The sequence below is a fragment of the Urocitellus parryii genome, chromosome 6 (genome assembly GCF_045843805.1).
Source record: "Urocitellus parryii isolate mUroPar1 chromosome 6, mUroPar1.hap1, whole genome shotgun sequence".
NCBI lineage: Eukaryota > Metazoa > Chordata > Mammalia > Rodentia > Sciuridae > Urocitellus > Urocitellus parryii.
This window is the reverse complement of record NC_135536.1, coordinates 158,707,416-158,727,276: the sequence shown is the minus strand read 5'-3', so window position 1 is coordinate 158,727,276 and position 19,861 is coordinate 158,707,416. Positions and strand designations below refer to the sequence as shown.

At 36.6% G+C, this 19,861-nt stretch overlaps 1 protein-coding gene across 1 annotated transcript; it reads left to right on the top strand.

Annotated features, from left to right (window-relative positions):
• The first annotated feature begins 5,924 nt into the window (after positions 1-5,924).
• On the top strand, positions 5,925-16,001 carry Snrpb2 (small nuclear ribonucleoprotein polypeptide B2). Its single transcript, XM_026397653.2, has 7 exons — positions 5,925-6,047; positions 7,800-7,888; positions 8,629-8,801; positions 12,900-13,040; positions 14,102-14,152; positions 14,714-14,802; positions 15,281-16,001. Exons 2-7 carry the CDS (start codon positions 7,825-7,827, stop codon positions 15,438-15,440), a joined length of 678 nt encoding a protein of 225 aa, XP_026253438.1. The 5' UTR covers positions 5,925-6,047; positions 7,800-7,824; the 3' UTR covers positions 15,441-16,001.
• Positions 16,002-19,861: the final 3,860 nt, after the last annotated feature.

Genomic DNA, 19,861 nt, shown 5'->3' with positions numbered 1-19,861 from the left:
AATGAAATCTGACATTTGCAATTTCAGTCACAAAGAAATAACTTGGAACTAATTTCTTCCATGCTTCTAAACTGACCAGTCTTATTCAGAATCTTCTACTGAGATGACAAAATGTATTATAAGTTATATTAATATCTTTCAGGAGCTGAAGTAATTTGATACAATAAAGGTCAGAATGTAGCTTCATATGAAAGCTGAAAAGACTATGATTTAAGGGAGACTATCCAATATCAACAAGACACGTACTCTTGTTTTTTCACCATCAATTTTAATAAACTCATTAACCCATGTGATGATGTTTCTGCCAGTAAATATTATAGAAACTTATAATATTATAATAGTTAAACTGCCCCACATTCACCTTAAACAAAATAGAATGGGAATATCAGCCTCATTTACATAATTGTTTTGGATTCCCTAGACAGAAATAATTTTCAGGGTTGTCTTGTCCGGACATAATCTGCAATTCAAACTAGAGGTTTCAGAATTTTTTCATTCAGTTTCATTGTGATAAGAATCCAACCTGTCTCTTCAGGTTAAATCTTGCCTGAAATGTTTTACACATATCCTGGTCTTTTGTTGCAAGATGATTCTGACCAATCTAAAATTAGAGTGTGAAAACATTATCTCTTTATTTTTTCCACACCCATCCCTGAGACGTGAAAATGCCACCAACCAGATTTTCTTCTCATCTATGCCCTAATGTATTTTCTTGTATAGTCATTTTATATTGATGGCTCTACACATATGACAATTCAACTTTACATTTTTTGACTTTATGATGTTGTGAAAGTACCAACACCCCATTCTGTTTCTCACTTTCAGTATAGTATTCAATAACTTAAATGAGATACTCAATACTTCATTATGACTTTGCCCAACTAAAGGATAATGTAAGAGTTTTGAGCCCAGTTAAGGCAGGCTAGACTAAGCTGTGATGATTGATAGGTCATGTGTATTAAACACATTTTTTCATTTACAATATTTTCAACTTAAAATAGGTCTATTGGGACATATGTCAAGGAGTATCTATGTAGTTGCTCAATAAATACAAAATTAAATTACTTAATAAAGGATGCTCAAAATGGATCATATAATTAAAACTGATTACCATGATTTCCCCTTCAAAGTATATGCATCACCTCAGATATTTAACTTCTTACATTCTAAAAACAGTCTATAGTTGTAAAATAGCTTGCATACAATTTTTATTTGAACTTTCTAAGAATTATTTCTCAGAGGTAGTTTTAATTATTGTATAAAGTCAGGATGGGTTAAGCTATGCTGCATTAACAAGTATCTCTCAAATATCAGTTAATTATTTATCATTTATGTTACATGGTGTTTGGGGGCCTAAAGGACGAGGGGCGGGTGTCTATAACCCTTATAATCACTTAGGACCTAAGTCTGATAGAGGTTCTATATTGGGATATGTTTCCAAGATCATGAAAATAGGAAACAGGGTTGCTGGCAAACTGTGCACTAGCTCTTGATGTTTCTACCTGGAAGTACTACATACCTAATTTTCTCACACTTTATTAGCCAAAGAAGGCACGTGGCAGTGCCAATTTTCAAAGGTTGTAAAGCTTTTAAGGCCTTTCAGAAGCCTGGTGAAAAAAGGAGACAAGAATTGGGATATTTTGCAGTGCTTTAATGAACATCATAAATTAGAAAGTGACCTATGGCCTCACCATCATTTGTTGAAGGGGAACAAAAATTCCAGAATTTTTTACTCTTACCTGTAAGAGGATAATCTACTGACCATGTATTTCCCAATGTCCAGTAGAAGGCAGTTAAAATAAAGGAAACTGCCAGATAAATATAATCATTTTTGAGATAAACAGTTGATCTGTTTGTATAAGAAAATTGTTGCTATGATTTGGATGAGGTTTGTTCCTTCTAAAACCTATGTTGAAACTCAATTCCCATTGAAGCAGCACTGAGAACCAGGATGTTTGGCCTACATATATCGGGTAATGAAGGATCTGGATTAAATGGGTTATCATTGTAGTGGCTTTGTTATAAACATGAGCTACAGCACACTTCCTGTGTTTCACCATGTGTTGCCTTCCACCATGCTATGATGCAACAAGAAAGCTCTCACCAGATGCTGACTGGATTCCAGTGGCATATTCTTGAACTTTCCAGCTTACAGAATAGTGAGCCAAATAAACTTGTATTCTTTATAAACTGCCTAATCTTATATTTGCAATAGAAAATGGGCTAAGACAATAGTGTTCCATATCTTAGAGTATCTCTGTGCTTCTAGAACTAACTATTGTAAAACAATGGGATAATCTACTGACCATTCTTCAAGAGGAAATGCTTAGGATCTTGGTACCCAACAGCGTTGGCATCACTTGGGAGCTTGCTATAAAGGCAGCTTCTCAGGCTCTATCCCAGACCTAATAAATAAAAATTTGATTTTAACAAACTCTCTAGGTGAACCACATGCACATTAACATTTGAAAAGCAGTGAATTAGAACTTCTGGAGTATACCCATGACATAATATGTCATGGTTGAAATTACACAAATGGTGCCCAAGGTTTAAAAAAGGTTTTCTTTTTTAAAATTTGAATTTTCAAATAGCCGTAGGGCTTATGATTAAAAGAAAATTAGAGTGATGAATCAGAGGAAAAGCAAAACCTGCTGTACTTGCCTGGTAGGCGGCTCTCCTGGGAATGGCATCTTATTTTTCTAGTCTCCAAGGGAATGGCAGGTATGTGATGTTACTTTAGCTGAATTCCAGGGAGAACAATACAGTATTGGCAGATAATACTATACTGAGCACAACCTACATATCTCACAATACTAAATGGTCAGAAGTTGTCTTTGGATTGGATATAAGGTCCTCAAAGGCAAATTTCTGTTTCAAACTTTGTGGAATGAACACATTTTCAGAGTCTTTCTCAGATTCCACCTTTTCTGGGAAGAAAGTTTATTTTGGTATATATGAATGACATTCTACTACTAACATTAACACAATTGTATGCATCAGAGGTAATACTCATTTGTTTTTGTTTCTGTTTTACTGTCCCTAAAAACAATAATGTGTTCATAAAGAATAAAACAGTAAGATTGAAGTAAAATAAAAAGAAATTAATTGCACAAAATTATTTGCTCTCTAAATGGGAGTTGCTTTTTAGGAAGTTTTAGCCAACATAATTTCACCCACCTGGGAAAATGCAAACCTGATTTGGTGCTCAGCAATAATGTTTAGAATTGTTTAATGCTTCTTGTGAAAATAATTTCACTCTACATAAATTTCTTAATGTAATCACTACCTGGGGAGAAAAGGAAGATACAAACAAATTGCTATACATTTGGTGGCTCTATCTAACATAAATAAGACACATATATCCACCATGGTTTTATGATACATTTTCATTTATACAAGGCCCCTTCTCAAAACTAGTGAAGCAAGATACTGAGAACATTTAATGAGAAACATAAAACATGTACAGATAAGGTAGGAAAATGTATGTGTATTTGGAATCACTTGGAGACACCTAAGTTATCATCCTTATAATTCAAATGTCTTGACACAGTTTTATTCCCACCTGGTTGTAGTAATTTTTCTGTTGCCCCTAAAATAAGCAAATTTTATCATCAGCAGGTACATGAAACATGGATAGGGTGGTTATTGCACTGCTTCTGGGTTTAGTTCGATAAAAAGCCTGTTTTGCAGGAAGGTAAATCATGTTGTCTACCTGAAATATGAGTCCAAACTGAGAATAGCAAGAAAACACATTTGCTCTTTTACTTTAAAAAATGTGAATTTTTGACATCTGATTCCTGCAAGAGGTCAGATGTTGTAGAGGATTTGGTTATAGAGGAATGCTAATTGTTTTACAGTACATTTGACCAGAATTTGGATGCTATAATGTTCATAACATTGCAGAATTACATAACTCGATGATGGAAGGTTTCTCACAGGACCAGTAAAGCTCCTCTCTTCCCTTCATTTCCTTCCATCCCTGCTTTGAGTTACTGGTTTCTCAAAATCACTCAGGAAACCACTGAAGACTGTTAACAGATTATTCAAAACACCCAAATGACTACCCAAGGACAGGAAAATGCACTTTTTTTTTTTTTTTTAAAGAAGTACCTGGAAAACAGCATGCAGACCACTGCCAGTGAGTTGGCATCCTTCTCATAGTAATGAATAGTAGCCATTACTTTGGTTGTTAATGGAACACAATGTCCAGTCTATCTTTAGACCTCTAAGGTTCCTGTGGTGTTTTCTTCCAAGCTGGAGTGGCTTTGCATGGGTATATGTATCTTCTTTTCATAGTTAATAAACTCTTGGATTTACTTATTTGTTTATTCATTCATTTATTTATGATTCTGGGGATTGAACCTAGCTACATCCCAGCCCCTGGCAGGATCCATTTATATAATACAGTTAAATTAGAGTTTATTTCCAGAAATGTATTTTAGCCATTCTCATTAGTATCAAACAGAATTAAGTCATTGCTCAGATGCTGCTACTAGTGAGTAGGGCAGCTTGTCCTTTATTATGTAGAAAGTATTTCTGTTGTAATTTGTTAAGGATACACTCATAAGTCTTTGAGATAAGATTACTTACATTTCTCCTAATTTTTATGATAAAAGAATGCTTTTCTGTGATCATTTAAGATTAATTCCTATCCTATGTCCCTCTTAATGATATCACATTTGCTTTAGTGTTGCCTAATTTTCCATGAAGCATCTTTCATTCATTCAAGATGTATTTGTTATCAGTTACTTTTCTAATTACTTGAGTGAGCAAAGCAGACAAAACTCCTTACCCTCAAGACACACACAATTTTCAAGTTGTATCTTAAGATGATCTTTCAAAATAAAAGATCCTAGCTGGTGAAATCAACTCATTTGGTCCCTATGTCCAAATCATAGCTAGCATTTAGTAGCTAGCTATGAACATTTATGAACCATTTATTTTATGTCTGGAAAATGGATAATCACTTTATAGTTAGCTCATTTAATCCTCACAATAACTAGAAGGAGGCATTATAAGATGTTTTACAGGTGAGGAAAGTGAAGGTCAGAGATATTAAGAGGGGGACACATGATCAGACTCCTTTGGCTCTTAAAAGCCTTCCCATATTCCAGTGATGCCTTACACACATATGATGAATGTATGAAAGAATGGAATGAATGAATGCACCGTTTGGACTTACCACTCATCATAACATAAACACTAACTCCTTAAATTACTCTAGAAAGATTAGGCATTTTGTAGGGGAAAGGAGAGAGTAGGAGGGTTAATAGGTAATTAGTGGGTTTTGATTTTGAGTGAGTTTAGGCAGTTGATCTTACCGTGATTGGGTACCTCCAGAGCTGAGGCATGGTCGCCTTATTTCCTAAGGGGCAGATATACTAATTCTCTTTGCTCTGGGGTCTCAAGCTGGAATGCCTCTGAGATTCAAAACCAGTAGCAGTGCTAGAGAAGAGTTCCCTCAGAGTCCCTGGAATGGGAGGAGACCTGAAGGAGGGGCATCTAAGGCGATGTTAAACCGTGGTGTGACAGAGCCCACAGAAGGGCCACCTGATCGGGTAGTCTGCATGAGAAATTGCGCCGGCAAAATTAGATAGGATTTGAAAAGATGGAAGGCACTGCTGTCTAGGGTAAAACCTCTAAGGTTTTGGTAAAGGAAATGAATCACTTCCCTTCCTTTTTCCCTCACAGTATGGCTCCAGGACCCCAGTTATATTTCCAGACAATCTCTTTCTCTTCCACATTGCCCTTTCCCGCCATCTCCCTCCACTCCTCCTTTACCTCGCCAGGCATACGCATGCGCGGAGAGATTCTTAGCCGTGTCTGCCGGAGATCTGGTGGCATCGATCGACTCGGAGCTCGGCTTCTCGACCTGTCGGCGCTCGATTGAGAAGCGCGGTAGCCTTATTTCCGGTGCCTGCCTCTGTTTCCGGCTTTGGCTTCTTAGGCCTCAGGTGGGCAGAAGCGGCTTGTACCTTTCAGTTGTGGTTGCTGCGGAAGCTGGCCCGATTCTTCGCTGTTTGAACCGGAGCAGACGAGACACGAAGGTGGGTTCGGAACGCATCTGACCACTGGTTCGCGAAGGAGTGGGCGTGGGGGCGAGGAAGAGATCAAGACTAACGGGCTGGCGTGGCAAGGCCCTCCGAATTTAGGAGCCTCCTCTCTAGTGGGACAGGTTGGGGCTTGGAATTTGTGGCAGCTCCTTTGGGCTTCGGACCCGGGCATTTGGCAAACGTGCGGGTGTTTGGAGAGGCCGGCAGCTTGCTCTTGCGAGGTAAAGGATAATAATGTGCTCGTGCTTGGCGTTTGCATTTAGTTCACTGCACTTTCAGGTGACTTTCAGCAGCTCTCTTGGATTGCGGCGGCGGGGGATGTAGCATTTTCGGGTGCCCCTTCACAAATCCAGCCCACCGTCAACCTCTAGATACTGCAAGAACCTCCGCTCTGGTCTCCCTCCTTCATTTTGACTTCGGTCAACTTCCTACTAGTAGTCTACTTCGTGACCAGCAGCCTTTCTCCAAGTTTCAGTTACGGGGTTCCCAGTTTTTGAGAGGCGATATCTTTCATTCTGTTTTCTGCATAAGTATTACTCTTCCCTAGTAAGTCATCATGTGACTTTCATATACATCGTAATATTTGTGAGATAAAGGAATATGTGGGACACTGAGGAAATAAAAACATGTTCACAGTTTTCTGCTAAAAACTATGTGGAATATGAGGTATTAAATATGAGCATGAAATAATGTGGCGAATGTGAAAGAAAAGTATGGGGGGAAAAAAGAAGGCAAGGGCTGAATTCTCAGGCCTGCTGCTTATTAGGTGTGTTACATTGGGCAAGTCCCTCTAACTTTCAGTGACTGATAATAATAGCTAGTAGGTGCTTTTTGACAGTGCAGGAGTTCTATTGGGTAGGTACTCTTACTATTCCCATTTTACAGATGATGATCCGAGAGATTAAGGAAGTTAACTTCCATGAAACAGCTAATTAGAACCATAGACAAGGTTTGAGTTCCTATCTGGTTGGCACTAGAATCTGAGCTCTTAACCATCATGCAACACTTTTCTCTCTGAACTCCATTACTTCACATTGGTTAGAGGTAACCTTGGAGTGAACCCTGGTGATGATGTATATAGGTTAAAATAGGCATGAAAGTTCTATATAGGTGTACCTGTGAAGGACTTTGCAAACTTCATTTAATGATCTGTCATGATGAGACCAGATATATGTTTGCTGGTCTTTTTGTCATTTTTCTTCATATCTAAATTTTTAAAGCATCAAAAAAGAAGTTATATCAGGCAGGTGAAAAAACTATCATTTGTCCTAAGTGGAAGGTAAATATGAAAGTATTACTTTGAATAAAATGAGGTTATTAAAATATGGCTATGTACTGCTGATCCACCAAGTTTTAAATTAACTTATTTATTCATTTTGTGCTACTGGAGATTGAACCCAGGGGTGCTGTTTCACTGACTTAACATTCCCCAGGGAAAGTTGCTGAAGCTGATTTGGAACTTGTGATCCTCTTTGTCTCAGTGTCTGGAATAGCTAGAATTGCGGGCATGTGTGCTACCACATCTAGCTTGTTCTACCAAGTTTTGAGCCTGAGCACTATTGTTTTGCCTATAAAAGAGTACTAGCAAATACCAGGGAGGAAGTAAAGTCTACTGCCAACTGATAGTTTCTGACATTTGAGATTGAAGGAGAATTGAAAGATTAATAACCTTTGTGTTATGGCCTTTTGCTGCATTCCAATATGATCTCATTCTTGTTAATAACAGATTATTTATTGTCTCTTTAGGCTACTTGAAGAATCTGACCTAAACATGGATATCAGACCAAATCATACAATTTATATCAACAATATGAATGACAAAATTAAAAAAGAAGGTATGTGCTTTTTAAAATATTTGTTCACAACTAAAAATGTGTTAGTTGGGCACAATGGTGCGTGCATGGAATTACAGCAACTAGGGAGGCTGAGGCAGGACTGCAAGTTTGAGGCAAGCTTCAGCAATTTAGCGAGGTCTTAAGCAACTTGGTGAGACCCTGCCTCAAAATTCCCAGTATCCTATCCTCCCCATCAAAAACAAAAATAAAACTAAAATGTATTTATTGCCAAGTACAATGACACATACCTATAATCTCCATGACTAGGGAGGCTGAAACAGGAGAATCTCAAATTCAAGACCAGCCTTGGCAACTTAGTGAGACCTGGTCTCAAAAATTAAAGAGGTCTTATGATGTAGCTCAGTGATAGAGTGCCCTGGGTTCAGTCCTCAACACCACTCCCTGCTCAAATGTGTTTATTCACTACTGTATTAAGAATTATACAGCTCCAAAACTTCTCATCTAGTCATTTTTTTTAGTGCCTGAAATAATAGTTTATTCTATTTTATGTAAGGCATTTAAAACTTTTTTAAAATAGAAATAGGTAGAGCCTGACAAATGTGTGAGATTTGGTTTTACTCATTATGGTCTCAATATTGGGAATAATATGATGTGTTTTTATTAAAATAACTGTAGAACTAAATAAATGAATAGTGGGGCACTCAATACAGTGCCATTTTATGAAGAATTTTGTCATTGTTTCATTCACAAATGACTTGTTTTTCCTTCTATTTGAACAGAATTGAAGAGATCCCTATATGCCCTTTTTTCTCAGTTTGGGCATGTGGTAGATATAGTGGCTTTAAAGACGATGAAGATGAGAGGGCAAGCCTTTGTTATTTTTAAGGAACTAGGCTCTTCCACAAATGCTTTGAGACAGTTACAAGGATTTCCATTTTATGGTAAACCAATGGTGAGATAATCTTATTATTTCAACTTTAATCACTGTTAGTGGTACAGTAGACTTGTGAATGTCAACTTGAAACTGTGGCTATTGCTTTCTGCTTTTAATTATGCATTTTAGAGGGGATTTAGGTTTGCTTTATGTTATTTTTATAGAAATATACTAGTAGAGTCATATACTCCTAATTTATCCCAGTTTAAATGGGTAGAACCAAAGTACATTGAGACATACAGCATTTTAAAAAATGACTATACAGGTAATATTCTTACCTTATGAAACCTATAATTAATAATAACCCAGAAGATTTAAGAAGAAATCTCTCTTTTAAACTTGTAAAAACAACACAAAACAAAAAATTGTGGGTGAAAAAGGAAATCCAGACTGAAGTTTCAGCAAATACTGTGGGGAAATACTGCATATCAGAAGCTATGCAGTATAGAAAGGGCAGTACCTTAAGGAAAAGTCATAGATTTTAAACTGACAAGTTTTATGAGTCACATAAGTGGAAATGAAATAGCCATGCATGAAGTGCTTTAAACTCAGGAGTGACAGTGAGATTCACATCTAGCTGATGGTTGAACATTGGATTGTTGTAGGGCCAGACGGAGAGCAGGGAACTCAATCAGTAAACTCTTGTTCAGGTCAGAGGTGGTAGTGGACTGTGTAAAACAGTAAAAAGCGAGGGTCTTACAAATGTGAGCAAGTATGCTACCTTAGATATTGATTACAAACTGATTTTCCTCTGGAATTAGAATGTGGTGTGGAGGGGTCTTGGAGAGAGAATCAAGGCCCAGGGTTCAGAGGGTCTGGGTCCTCATTCTGGTTCTGCCACTGATAGATTCTGTGCCTATGGTCAGTTTTAATGTATAGGCAGGTTGGATTTCCTTTACTCTAAACAGGTATTAACAAATGCTCTAACAGGACTACTTTTGACTCTGTGGGTCACATACAATTTCTGTTTCCTGTTCTTTTGTGTATGTTTTTTTTTACCTGCCCTTTAAAATTGTATTTAAAAAATTCTTAAGTTACAAAACAAGCCATATCAAAACAGAATGGCTGGATTTGGCCCACAGACTATTGTGTAGTCCACTGGTATCATCCCTTCATTTCACAGATGAAGAATCAGGCACAGAAATATTATTTGATCATCCAGGTTATATTAATATAACCAGGGGCAGCATCAGAACTTAAAAACATCTCCTGACACCTAGTCTTGTGATTTTCTTTTTTCTTATGTTAGGAGTTAAACTTTCTGTAAAGGGTCAGATAGTAAATATTATGGATTTTGCTAGCCAGGTGATCTTTGTTGCAGCTACTCATGGAATTCTGCCAACATAACAAGAAAAGCAGCAGTAGATGAGATGAAAATGAATGGGTATGGCTGTGTTGTAGCAAGACAGACATAATTTATAAAATCAGGTAGTGTTAGCTGTGGACCCTTAGTTTAAGGACCCTGTTCTACATCATGCTGTTCCCTGAGTTAGAGTAAATTGTCATTTTCTGAAACCAGCTGAACTTTCTTACTAATATGAAGAAATAGCATAATTGAGTTCTCAGTTGGTAGGCACATAAGATTGAGTTTTAGGCTTTTCCCTGAGTGGCTGAGTGGAGATGACAGTTTTGAGTGTTCCTGTTTACTCAGATATAGGAAAGGTGGAAATCATTTGCTGTATTTGGCACCAGCCTCATATTGCCAACTCATTATTTAATATCAGTGGAAAATGTCTGTCTGTCTGATTTTATATGAAGGCATTTTGGAGGTCCTTTTTCTGCCTTCAGGAAAGTAGCAGGTCTGCCATATTTCTAGAAGAGGAGGAATGAAATTCTTTGAACTTTCTCATTTATGTTTCTTTAACTGCTTTTAGTTGCTCTTCTGTTTTAACCTCAATATACTAAAAGAGAAAGAAAATTTGCTTTCATTTGTAATTCTGAACAAAATTATTTTTTGTGATTCGAGAACATTTATTTACTTAATTCCAAAAATACCTCAGTAAAGTAGAATCATTTTTGTCTGTCATGAAACCTTTAGCATAAATGTATATCTTGGCCTTCTCAATCTGTAAGTTACAAATGAATTTTTATCTTTTCTGATATTTAGTTTAGGTCAGGGTTTCTAAATGCTAACATTTTTGATGTTTTGAACCAAATAATACTTCTTTGTAAGGGGCCTTTTTGTTCATTGTAGGGTGTTTAGTAGCGTTCCTGGCCTCTGCCCACTAGATGCCAGGAGCATGTCAGCCAGCAGTGTCTCCTGAGAGTGCAGTGTCTCCAGGAAGCAAAATTGCCTTTAGTTGAAAACCACTGGCTTAGACCAGCTAGTTAAGAACTGTTGCTGAGATCATATATTTTCACAGGTGACAGTATCATAAGGAGAAATCAGGTCACCTAAGGTCTGTTTAGGTCAGAGACAAGTTGAAGACCTAGCGAGTTGGGAGAATATACTTGGAATCAAGTTAGAATTTAGTGTGAACTGTCAGCTTGTCTGCTTTGATTAGATCATGATGGCAAGACTAGCAGAGCTGCTTACAGGAATAAGTACACCTAGAGCTAAAGAAGTTCAGCGGCCTAGCCCGTGCAGAAAAGGCCTGGGGTTCTGAAGTGTAGTGCTAGGCCATCTTTCCCCTTGTTTCTCTACCACATTCATCTCCAGTTGAAATAAAGGAAAAGAAAGAATTGCTCTTGGTTTTGACAAGTTTCCTGCCTTCTAATCCAGATCATTTTACGTGGTATTTTTTCTTTTCAGACCAAGATCAAATTCTTGTATACAAGGCAATTTTAGATGCTAATTGTAGGACTATTGTTTTTGATGTGATCAGAGAGGTGGTTGCTCTTTCAGCTCCAGAGTAGAAGTGTTTACTTCAAATGGAATTTGGAGTTTGTAGATAATTGTACCCCATATAACAGTTTAATTCACTGTAAGAAATTTTGGATAGTTTATTGATGTTGAATTAGCTGGGTGGTGATGCTTTAGGCCAGGGCCACGCTAAAAAAGTTGTAGCATCGCCATCCTCTTGTGCTTATTAAAAGTACAAAATCTCTGGACTCACTCAAACTTACTGCAGTTTTTCCAGGCAATTAAATTCCACACTGTAGTTGAAATGCCATCTTAGACTAGTGGTTTTGAGTGCTTCTGTGTCCTCAAAGGCACTTTGGTTCCTGCTGGCTCTGACATGGTAAGAATGAAGCAAGTGGCCTAGCATTAGTAGCTGTAATGCTATCCTTTTGTTCCCTTTAAAAAAACTTTTAAATCTAAGTTGATGCTGCTGTTAAAGTCATTTCATTTAAAAAAAAAAAAATGATAGATTCAGCTGGGCTTGGTAGTGCATACCAGCCACTCAGAAGGCTGAGATCACAAGCTCAAGGCCAACTTAAGCAATTTAGCAACCCTGTCTCAAAATAAAAAAGGGCTAGAGATGTAGCTTAGTGGTAGAGTGCCCCTGGGTTCAAGTCCCAATATGGGGGTTAGGAATTTGCAGGGGAACTCCACATTCAAAGGGAAGTCATTCCCAGTTTTTTTTTTTTTCTAAAGTTTTTTTTTTTTAAAGAGAGAGAATATTAATATTTATTTTTTTTAGTTATTGGTGAACACAACATCTTTTTTGTATGTGGTGCTGAGGATCGAACCCCGGCCGCACGCATGCCAGGCGAGCGCGCTACGGTTTGAGCCACATCCCCAGCCCCATTCCCAGTTTTTAATACTTGAACCATTAAAACTAACACATTCTAGATGATACATTCCAAGGCTGGTTTGGTACGTGTGGACCCTTCTACTGAGAGTGGCTGGTAAGAGGTAGGCAAGTTTCTAATGCAGTTTTCTCTTACCAGATGGAGAGAAGCAGAAATACAGATATTACAAAGTCTGGTTTTTCCCATTTGAAAATGTATAATTTTTCTTTGAGTATACACAGTTGAATCTTTATTTTACTTGTAAATCGTAGACCACACTGTATTTTCATTTGGCACTCAGTGTATTTTGATGATTTCCTTAGGGATGTGTGTAAGATTCTCTTATAGTGTATTTGTGTAATGGAATTTGAATCATTAATGACTAGTGTAAGTAGCCTTCAGCATAATGAGATGTAATCTGTTTTCATACAATTAAAACAGCGAATCCAGTATGCAAAAACAGATTCTGATATAATATCTAAAATGCGAGGCACTTTTGCTGATAAAGAAAAGAAAAAAGAAAAGAAAAAAGCCAAAACTGTGGAACAGGCTGCAGCAACTGCAAACAAAAAGCCTGGTCAGGTAAGACAGAATAAAAGTTCATATTTTTTTGATGTTAAGAACTTCATAGAAAAAGTCAGGCCTGGTGGTGCACAGCTATAATTCCAGTGACTTGGGAGGTCAAGGCAGGAGGATCGCAAATTAGAGACCAGCCTCAGCAATTTAGCAAGGTCCTAAGCAACTCAGTGAGACCCTGCCTTAAAAAAAAAATTTTTTTTTTAAAGGGTTGAGGATATAGCTCAGTAGTAAAGCGCCCCTGGGATAAAAACCGGCAGTAGCCCACGTGCCCCACCCCCCCACAACCTGGGAGGTGGGAGGAAACTTGATGAATTCTTGTCATAGACAGGAGGATCTTTGAGGCATGTATTTATTGTATATATGTGTGTTTAAAAAGTGGAATTTTAAGAAGTTAAAGTGAACTGAGTTCTAAAATTCCAATGTTTATATTTTAGCAGTAAATTAAAATATAAGTCTTTTCATATAGAGATTTTAAAAATTGTTTTATTCTTTGCATGAAATTTAATTTCATCTTTCTTCAAAACACATTAATACCTCTTGGTTTACTCCTCAAGTTCTGTTGCCTGTAAATAGTACTGCAGATATTATCTTTAATCATGAGTACTCCTCTCAAAGCTTTCTTTGAATATTTCAGGAATACAAAATCTAATTTGAAATACCAGATAAAAGCAAATTACTATCCAAAAGGTAGTTACTTCTGGATTGAAAGTGGTTAGAAATCAGTTTCACTAAGTATAATGCTTATATAGAGTTGGGTTTATTTATCTATTTTTAAGTAAGACCAGTCCTCATTTTTTCCCTCTGTTATGTATTTCTCCATAATTTAAAAGATTAGAAGTTAAATTTTATGATATGGTCCTTGAAATTTAGGGTTAGACTTTTCAAAAGTAATGGCTGAATTAAATACATGAATATTTGAATCAGAATAAAAATGTAGGTTCTTAAAATAAAATCAAATGGAATAACATACCTTTAAAAATTAATGTTATTTTTATGTTATAAATGCCTTTTGCCTTTTTAAAGAAATTGAAAAGCTTACCTGTACCCCTATTTCTTTTGTTTAGGGAATACTAAATTCAGCTAATCCCCAAGGAAATTCAACACCAAATCCTCAGGTAATATTTTTTCCATGTGATGCTTTCTTTAAAACAAAATCTTAAAAATCATAACAATAATTTGCATGTCCAAAACCAAAATTATTTCACCTATAAGACATATGTTAAGTTGCATGCTATTTTAAGAAACTCATTTCTTAAAACATTTTAAATACATTTAAGAGGAAGCCTTTTTTGGTTTTATTAGTATATTTCAATTACGTACTCTAGGTGACAAAATTCTCCAAATATAATTGACCTCCAGATGCTTAAATCATAAATATTGCCTTAATTACTATTAAGTACTTAAAACCTGTAATAAGATTGCATTGTTCCAAACTTGGGATGTCTTAATTTGAATGTTTGTGTCTTTAAGTTGCTGTTTGGAGAAATAAATATTTCTCCAGTGCCATTGCTTTTTGGCTTCATTGTTTGGTGTCGTAAGATTTCACAAGCCTATACTAGTGTATAGCCCTCTGAAGTTTAGGTTTTCCTGTGAGAACCAAATGGCTTACAGTGCTGTGTATACTTACAAGCTAACTTTTGTTTCTTTTTTTCTTTCTTTCTTTCTTTCTTAAATAGGTCCCTGATTACCCTCCAAACTATATTTTGTTCCTTAATAATTTACCAGAAGAGACTAATGAGATGATGTTGTCCATGCTATTTAATCAGTAAGTTTTCTCATAAACAAGCCTCCTGACAAGACAAATAGCACTTCCATGAGTGGCATCCATTTGTCATCCCACAGCAGCAGTTCCTTACAGGTTCATTTAATTTGGTCTAGAATTAATCACAGATTGAAGCCAATCTACATATTTAGCAAATAAAAATCTAAATTTCATCTAATGTTTGAATTATTAGTTCTGATTAAATGAGTAAAACAGGGAGTACAGCTTTGATACAGTGGTGGAAATAAAATTAGCATAGTTTTTTTCAGTTCGTAATTTTTCTGTTTTTGTGGTACTAGGGACTAGACCCAGAGTTTAGTATTTGCAAGGCACTCTACCGTTGAGTATGGCATTTAGTTATATCTTATGCTCTTCCATCCTACTCAGGATTCTCCAATGTCAGCAAATTATCTACATTTAAAACAGAAAGCAGATATTTATGTATTTGCATACATATATGAGTTGTTTTTATTCTTCTTAGGTTCCCTGGTTTTAAGGAAGTGCGTCTGGTACCTGGGAGGCATGACATTGCTTTTGTTGAATTTGAAAATGACGGACAGGCTGGAGCTGCCAGGGATGCTTTACAAGGGTTTAAGATCACACCATCCCATGCTATGAAGATCACCTATGCCAAGAAATAACATTTGGGATAGTCATCTTTAATGGACTTGGTATTATTTATGGTGTTTGTTTTGATAACATTTGGCCAGGTCATTTTAATGGTTGGAGGTTGGGGAGAAGTGAAAGTGAAATTTTTATGAAAGACTTAAAAATTCAACCATTCTTTCTTTAGCCTGAGTGAACTATGAAATGTGAAGGCCTTAATTTTGTACAATAAACTTCTCTTTGTATTCTGTATATATAATGCTTCATTTATTGGCCCATTACCCTGTCATCAGATGCTTATTCTAGTTTAGAACACATTTTAAATCATAGAAAACTCTGTATTGATATGTTTTTCTGTTGTTATTTTGGAACAGCTAATGATACAGCAACATTGAATCATTTTAACAAAAGGTAAACAGAATTAGTGAATAGCAGCTAGTAAATGACTTATCTTGATAGTTAAAATGAACATCTGGGTATTACAAGAAAATGAGACCTGAGCAGTGTCTAAATTTGCAGATAGTAGGGATTTCACAAATCTTGTCATGCAGTATTTAATTGGATAAAGGCCATTTGTGAGTAACTGAGCTTACTGTTGTCTAGGAAAACAGAAGAAAAGGGACTGCTGTCTTCAAATTTTGCATTTTTTTCCCTCTTCCCTCTTGGGGCAGGACTATTTCTTTTTTTAATTTTTAATTTATACATCACAACAGAATGCATTACAATTTTTATCGCACATCTAGAGCACAATTTTTCATATCTATGTTTGTATACACAGTATATTCACATCAATTTGTGTCTTCATACATGTACTTTGGATAATAATTCCATGCCCCCTCCCTTCCCCTCCAACCCCCCTGCCCTATCTAGAGTTCGTCTATTCCTCCCATGCTTCCCCTCCCTATCCCATTATGAATCAGCCTCCTATATCAAAGAGAACATTCGGCATTTGGTTTGGGAGCAGGACTATTTCTAAGGATTATTGCTTAGTTAAAATCTAGTCTCATTATTCGGGGATCTCCAGGGGAAGATTTTGTGATTATAATCTTTAGTACAAGATAGGCTGATTGACAAAGAGTTGCTAGCGTTAATCTTTTCTACCTCTGTAATGCTTAAATACCAATTTTTTTCATTTGATATTGATACCCCTGTTTGAAATCTTGGGTATCTTTAGAAGTAGACAACTTAGTATAACATGTTAAGCTATTTTTTTTTTTTTTTTGGTGTTCTTGCTTTAGTATTTCCTTGAATATGACTTTCCCTTATCACTTAGAATTTGTATTATATACTTGTGGAAAGGCCACTTTCATTAAGAGGCAAAATCATTTTTTATTCCTTAAATTGCCACATTCAGGGTTGGATTCTGCTGAATGATTTTCTTAACCCAGTTGTCAAGCTCATGTACTTTGGTAAGATACATCAACAGTGATTACTAGAAATAGGACCATGCTCTTGGATGTTATGGCAATTTTGTTATTAAATGTTCTTACTCTCATCACCATGTTTGTTTCAAAATAGAAAATATTTCATAGCCTGATTCAAAGCTGTGGGCCATTCTTTAAGTTGATTTATCAGAGCAAGTAGAAACGCCAGGGTTGCTAGGGTGGTGTGATAACGAGAAAGGAGGGGAGAGGATTATATAAGAGGATTGTATAGGCTTTTTAAGGAATCATTTATATTTTAATGAAATTGGGAGATGATTGTAAAATTGAATTACAATTAATATACAGTAAAAATTACCCATTTTAATGTTCCATTTAACTACTTTTGGCAATTATATATAGTCATGTAGTAATCAAGAGGCAGAGCATTTCATCATCCAATGATGTTTCCTTGTGCTCCTTTAGAGTCAATTCTTCCCACATTCAGCCCTAAGCAACCGCTTATCAACTTTCTGTCCCCATAGTCTGCCCTGTTCAGAATGCTTTTAAGATGGATCTGTATTGTTGCGTGTATCAGCATTTTGTTCCATCAATGGATTGGCCATTGTATTCTTTCCAGTTGATTTACCTACAGATGTATGTGGCTGTATGTTGTGCTAGATCTTGATCAGAAGAATGATGCTAACATACATTTTAATTTTTAAAATTTTGATAGAATTTCCAAATATGTGAAAATTAACAAAAATAGAATATAGAACTCCCATAAACACTTCAAGATTATCCAATTGTTAACGTTTCTAAACCATTTGAGACTAAAGTTACCTGACTCCCAATTACCTCTTAATACTTCAATGTATTTCCTAAGTAAAAGATCACTGTCCCACATAACTACAATATAAACATCAAAATCAAAGCAACATCAATTCCTTATTGTCATCCAATCCAAATTTTGCTGATAACCCAATAACATCCAAGAAGCCTATCCAGGATCATGTTGCATGTAGTTACCATGTCTCTTGAGTCCATCCCCCTAGGCCCAACCCCTCAAAGGTTTTACCACCTTTCAATAGAGCCACCCTGAGGATAATCCTATAACATATTTTGAGGGATTTTCAAGATCCAAACTACAGCAACCTCCTCTAAGACTTCCAAAATTTAGTATCAAAATGCTCATGGATCATAGAGACATGTAAAGTTAAGTTTATGTTACTCCCACTTGCCTGCTTCTGGACTTCTTTCCCATGGAGAGGGACACTACTAGAAGTCACCAAATTTAAAGCACCAGTACAGAACTCCATCTATTCAACAAATATTTACTGAGTACCTGTTATGTGCCAGATACTGTTCCAGGCACTAGAAATATATCAGTGATTTAAAGAAAGCCGAAGCCCCCAAAGGTTTTTCTAGCATTAGGATACAAAGACAACAAGGTTTTGTAAAAGTGGATCTCTGTCCTTATCCATTGTTTCTTGAATAGAGATCTCAGTCAGGATGCTCTCTCTGACTTGGTTGATGATGAGATTCCGGAGCAGAACTCATCACCCCTCACCCCCAGGTATGGTCAACTCACAGAATGAGGGACAAGAATTCATATTACTAAATAATTGTAGTAAAATCCAAAGGATTATATCCTTTTCCAAAGGATACTTAGTAAAGCAAAATATAATAAAAAGGTTTTATTGTTTAGGATATTTGTATGTGTATGTGATAAAATTTTATTGTTTGTATATGAAAGGGTTTGGGTGTGTGTGTGTGTGTGTGTGTGTGTGTGTGTGTGTTTGTATTATTTCTTGAGGAGGATCTTTTATACACTTGGCCCTGTTATGGAAGCTTGTTTTATTTAATACCTTCATTATGGACAAGGAAGCCCAGGCACACAATAGCCAAAGTAACCTTCCTTTATTAACCACCTTGCTCAAGATCACACAGAGCAATTGTAGTCCAGCGCTATTTCCACTCATCACTGTCTGTTATGGTTTGGATCTAAAATGGCCCCCTAAAAGTTTGTTGAAAGCATGGTTCCTAATGCAACAAGGTTCAGAGGTGGAACATTTAGGGAATTATTGGATCGTGAGGGATATAAGCCCATTCATGAATAAATTCATTTAATAGAGTAACAATTTGAAAGGACTACTGGGCAGTAATTGTAAGCAGATGGAGCATGGCTGGAGGAGGTGGGTCACTGGGGACTTGCCCTGGAAGGGTTTATGCTTCCCCACCCTTTCGCTTTCCTTTCCTCTCTTCCCCCTTTCTCCTTTTCCTTCCCCTCCCCTTCCTTGCTGCTTTCCTCTGCTACACCCTTCCACCACAATGTTCCACCTCACCTTTGGCCCAGACCAATGGAGTCAGTTGACCAATGGACTGAGATGTCTGAAACCATGAGCCAAAACAAACTTCCTCCTCTAAGTTGTTCTTGTCAGGTATATGGTCACAGTGAAGAAAAGCTATCTCATGCTGTCAAGTTAGAATTGGGGTTTTAAATCTTCTATTTCTTGCTTTGTGCCAAGGAAAGGATGAATTAGAAATCATTTTTGAAAACAGAATGTTGGTGCATTTTTCCTTCCTATAATCTAGGGGCCTAAAAAGTATCTTTGGGAAGATAGAAACATCAATTAAATCTTATTCCTGATCAGGCAGCTGTTTTACAAACTGTTACAATCTCAAACCAATCCTCAACATGGGAGAGTTAAAAGACAATTGCTGTTAAGAGACACTCTTAAGAAATGGAACTGCATAAACGGATTGCTACACCATGTACAGGCCCCCAAAGCAGAATAAAATGACAAAGCCGCATTCAAGCTATCACAGCCTAACAAATGGGTTAATGCTAACATGAAGTGGGTTTCGTTTGTTTGGTTTTGTTTGTTTGTTTGTTTTTTCTTTGTTTTGGTACTAGGTTCAACCCAGGGGTACTTTACTGAGCTACGTGCCAAGCCCTTTTTATTTGTTGGGACAGATTCTGGCTAAATTGTTGAGGTTAGCCTAAAACTTGAAATCCTCCTTCTTCAACCTCCTAAGCCTCTGGGATTCCAGGTGACTAAATGTGAAATTTTTATTGGTCTTTTGAGAGTGAA

Coding starts and splice junctions, on each gene's coding strand:
- Snrpb2 (XM_026397653.2), top strand. CDS start 7,825: ATGGATATCAGACCAAATCATACAATTTATATCAACAATATGAATGAC. Junction 8,802..12,899: donor CATTTTATGGTAAACCAATG/GTGAGATAATCT, acceptor CAATTAAAACAG/CGAATCCAGTATGCAAAAAC. Junction 14,153..14,713: donor ATTCAACACCAAATCCTCAG/GTAATATTTTTT, acceptor TTTCTTAAATAG/GTCCCTGATTACCCTCCAAA.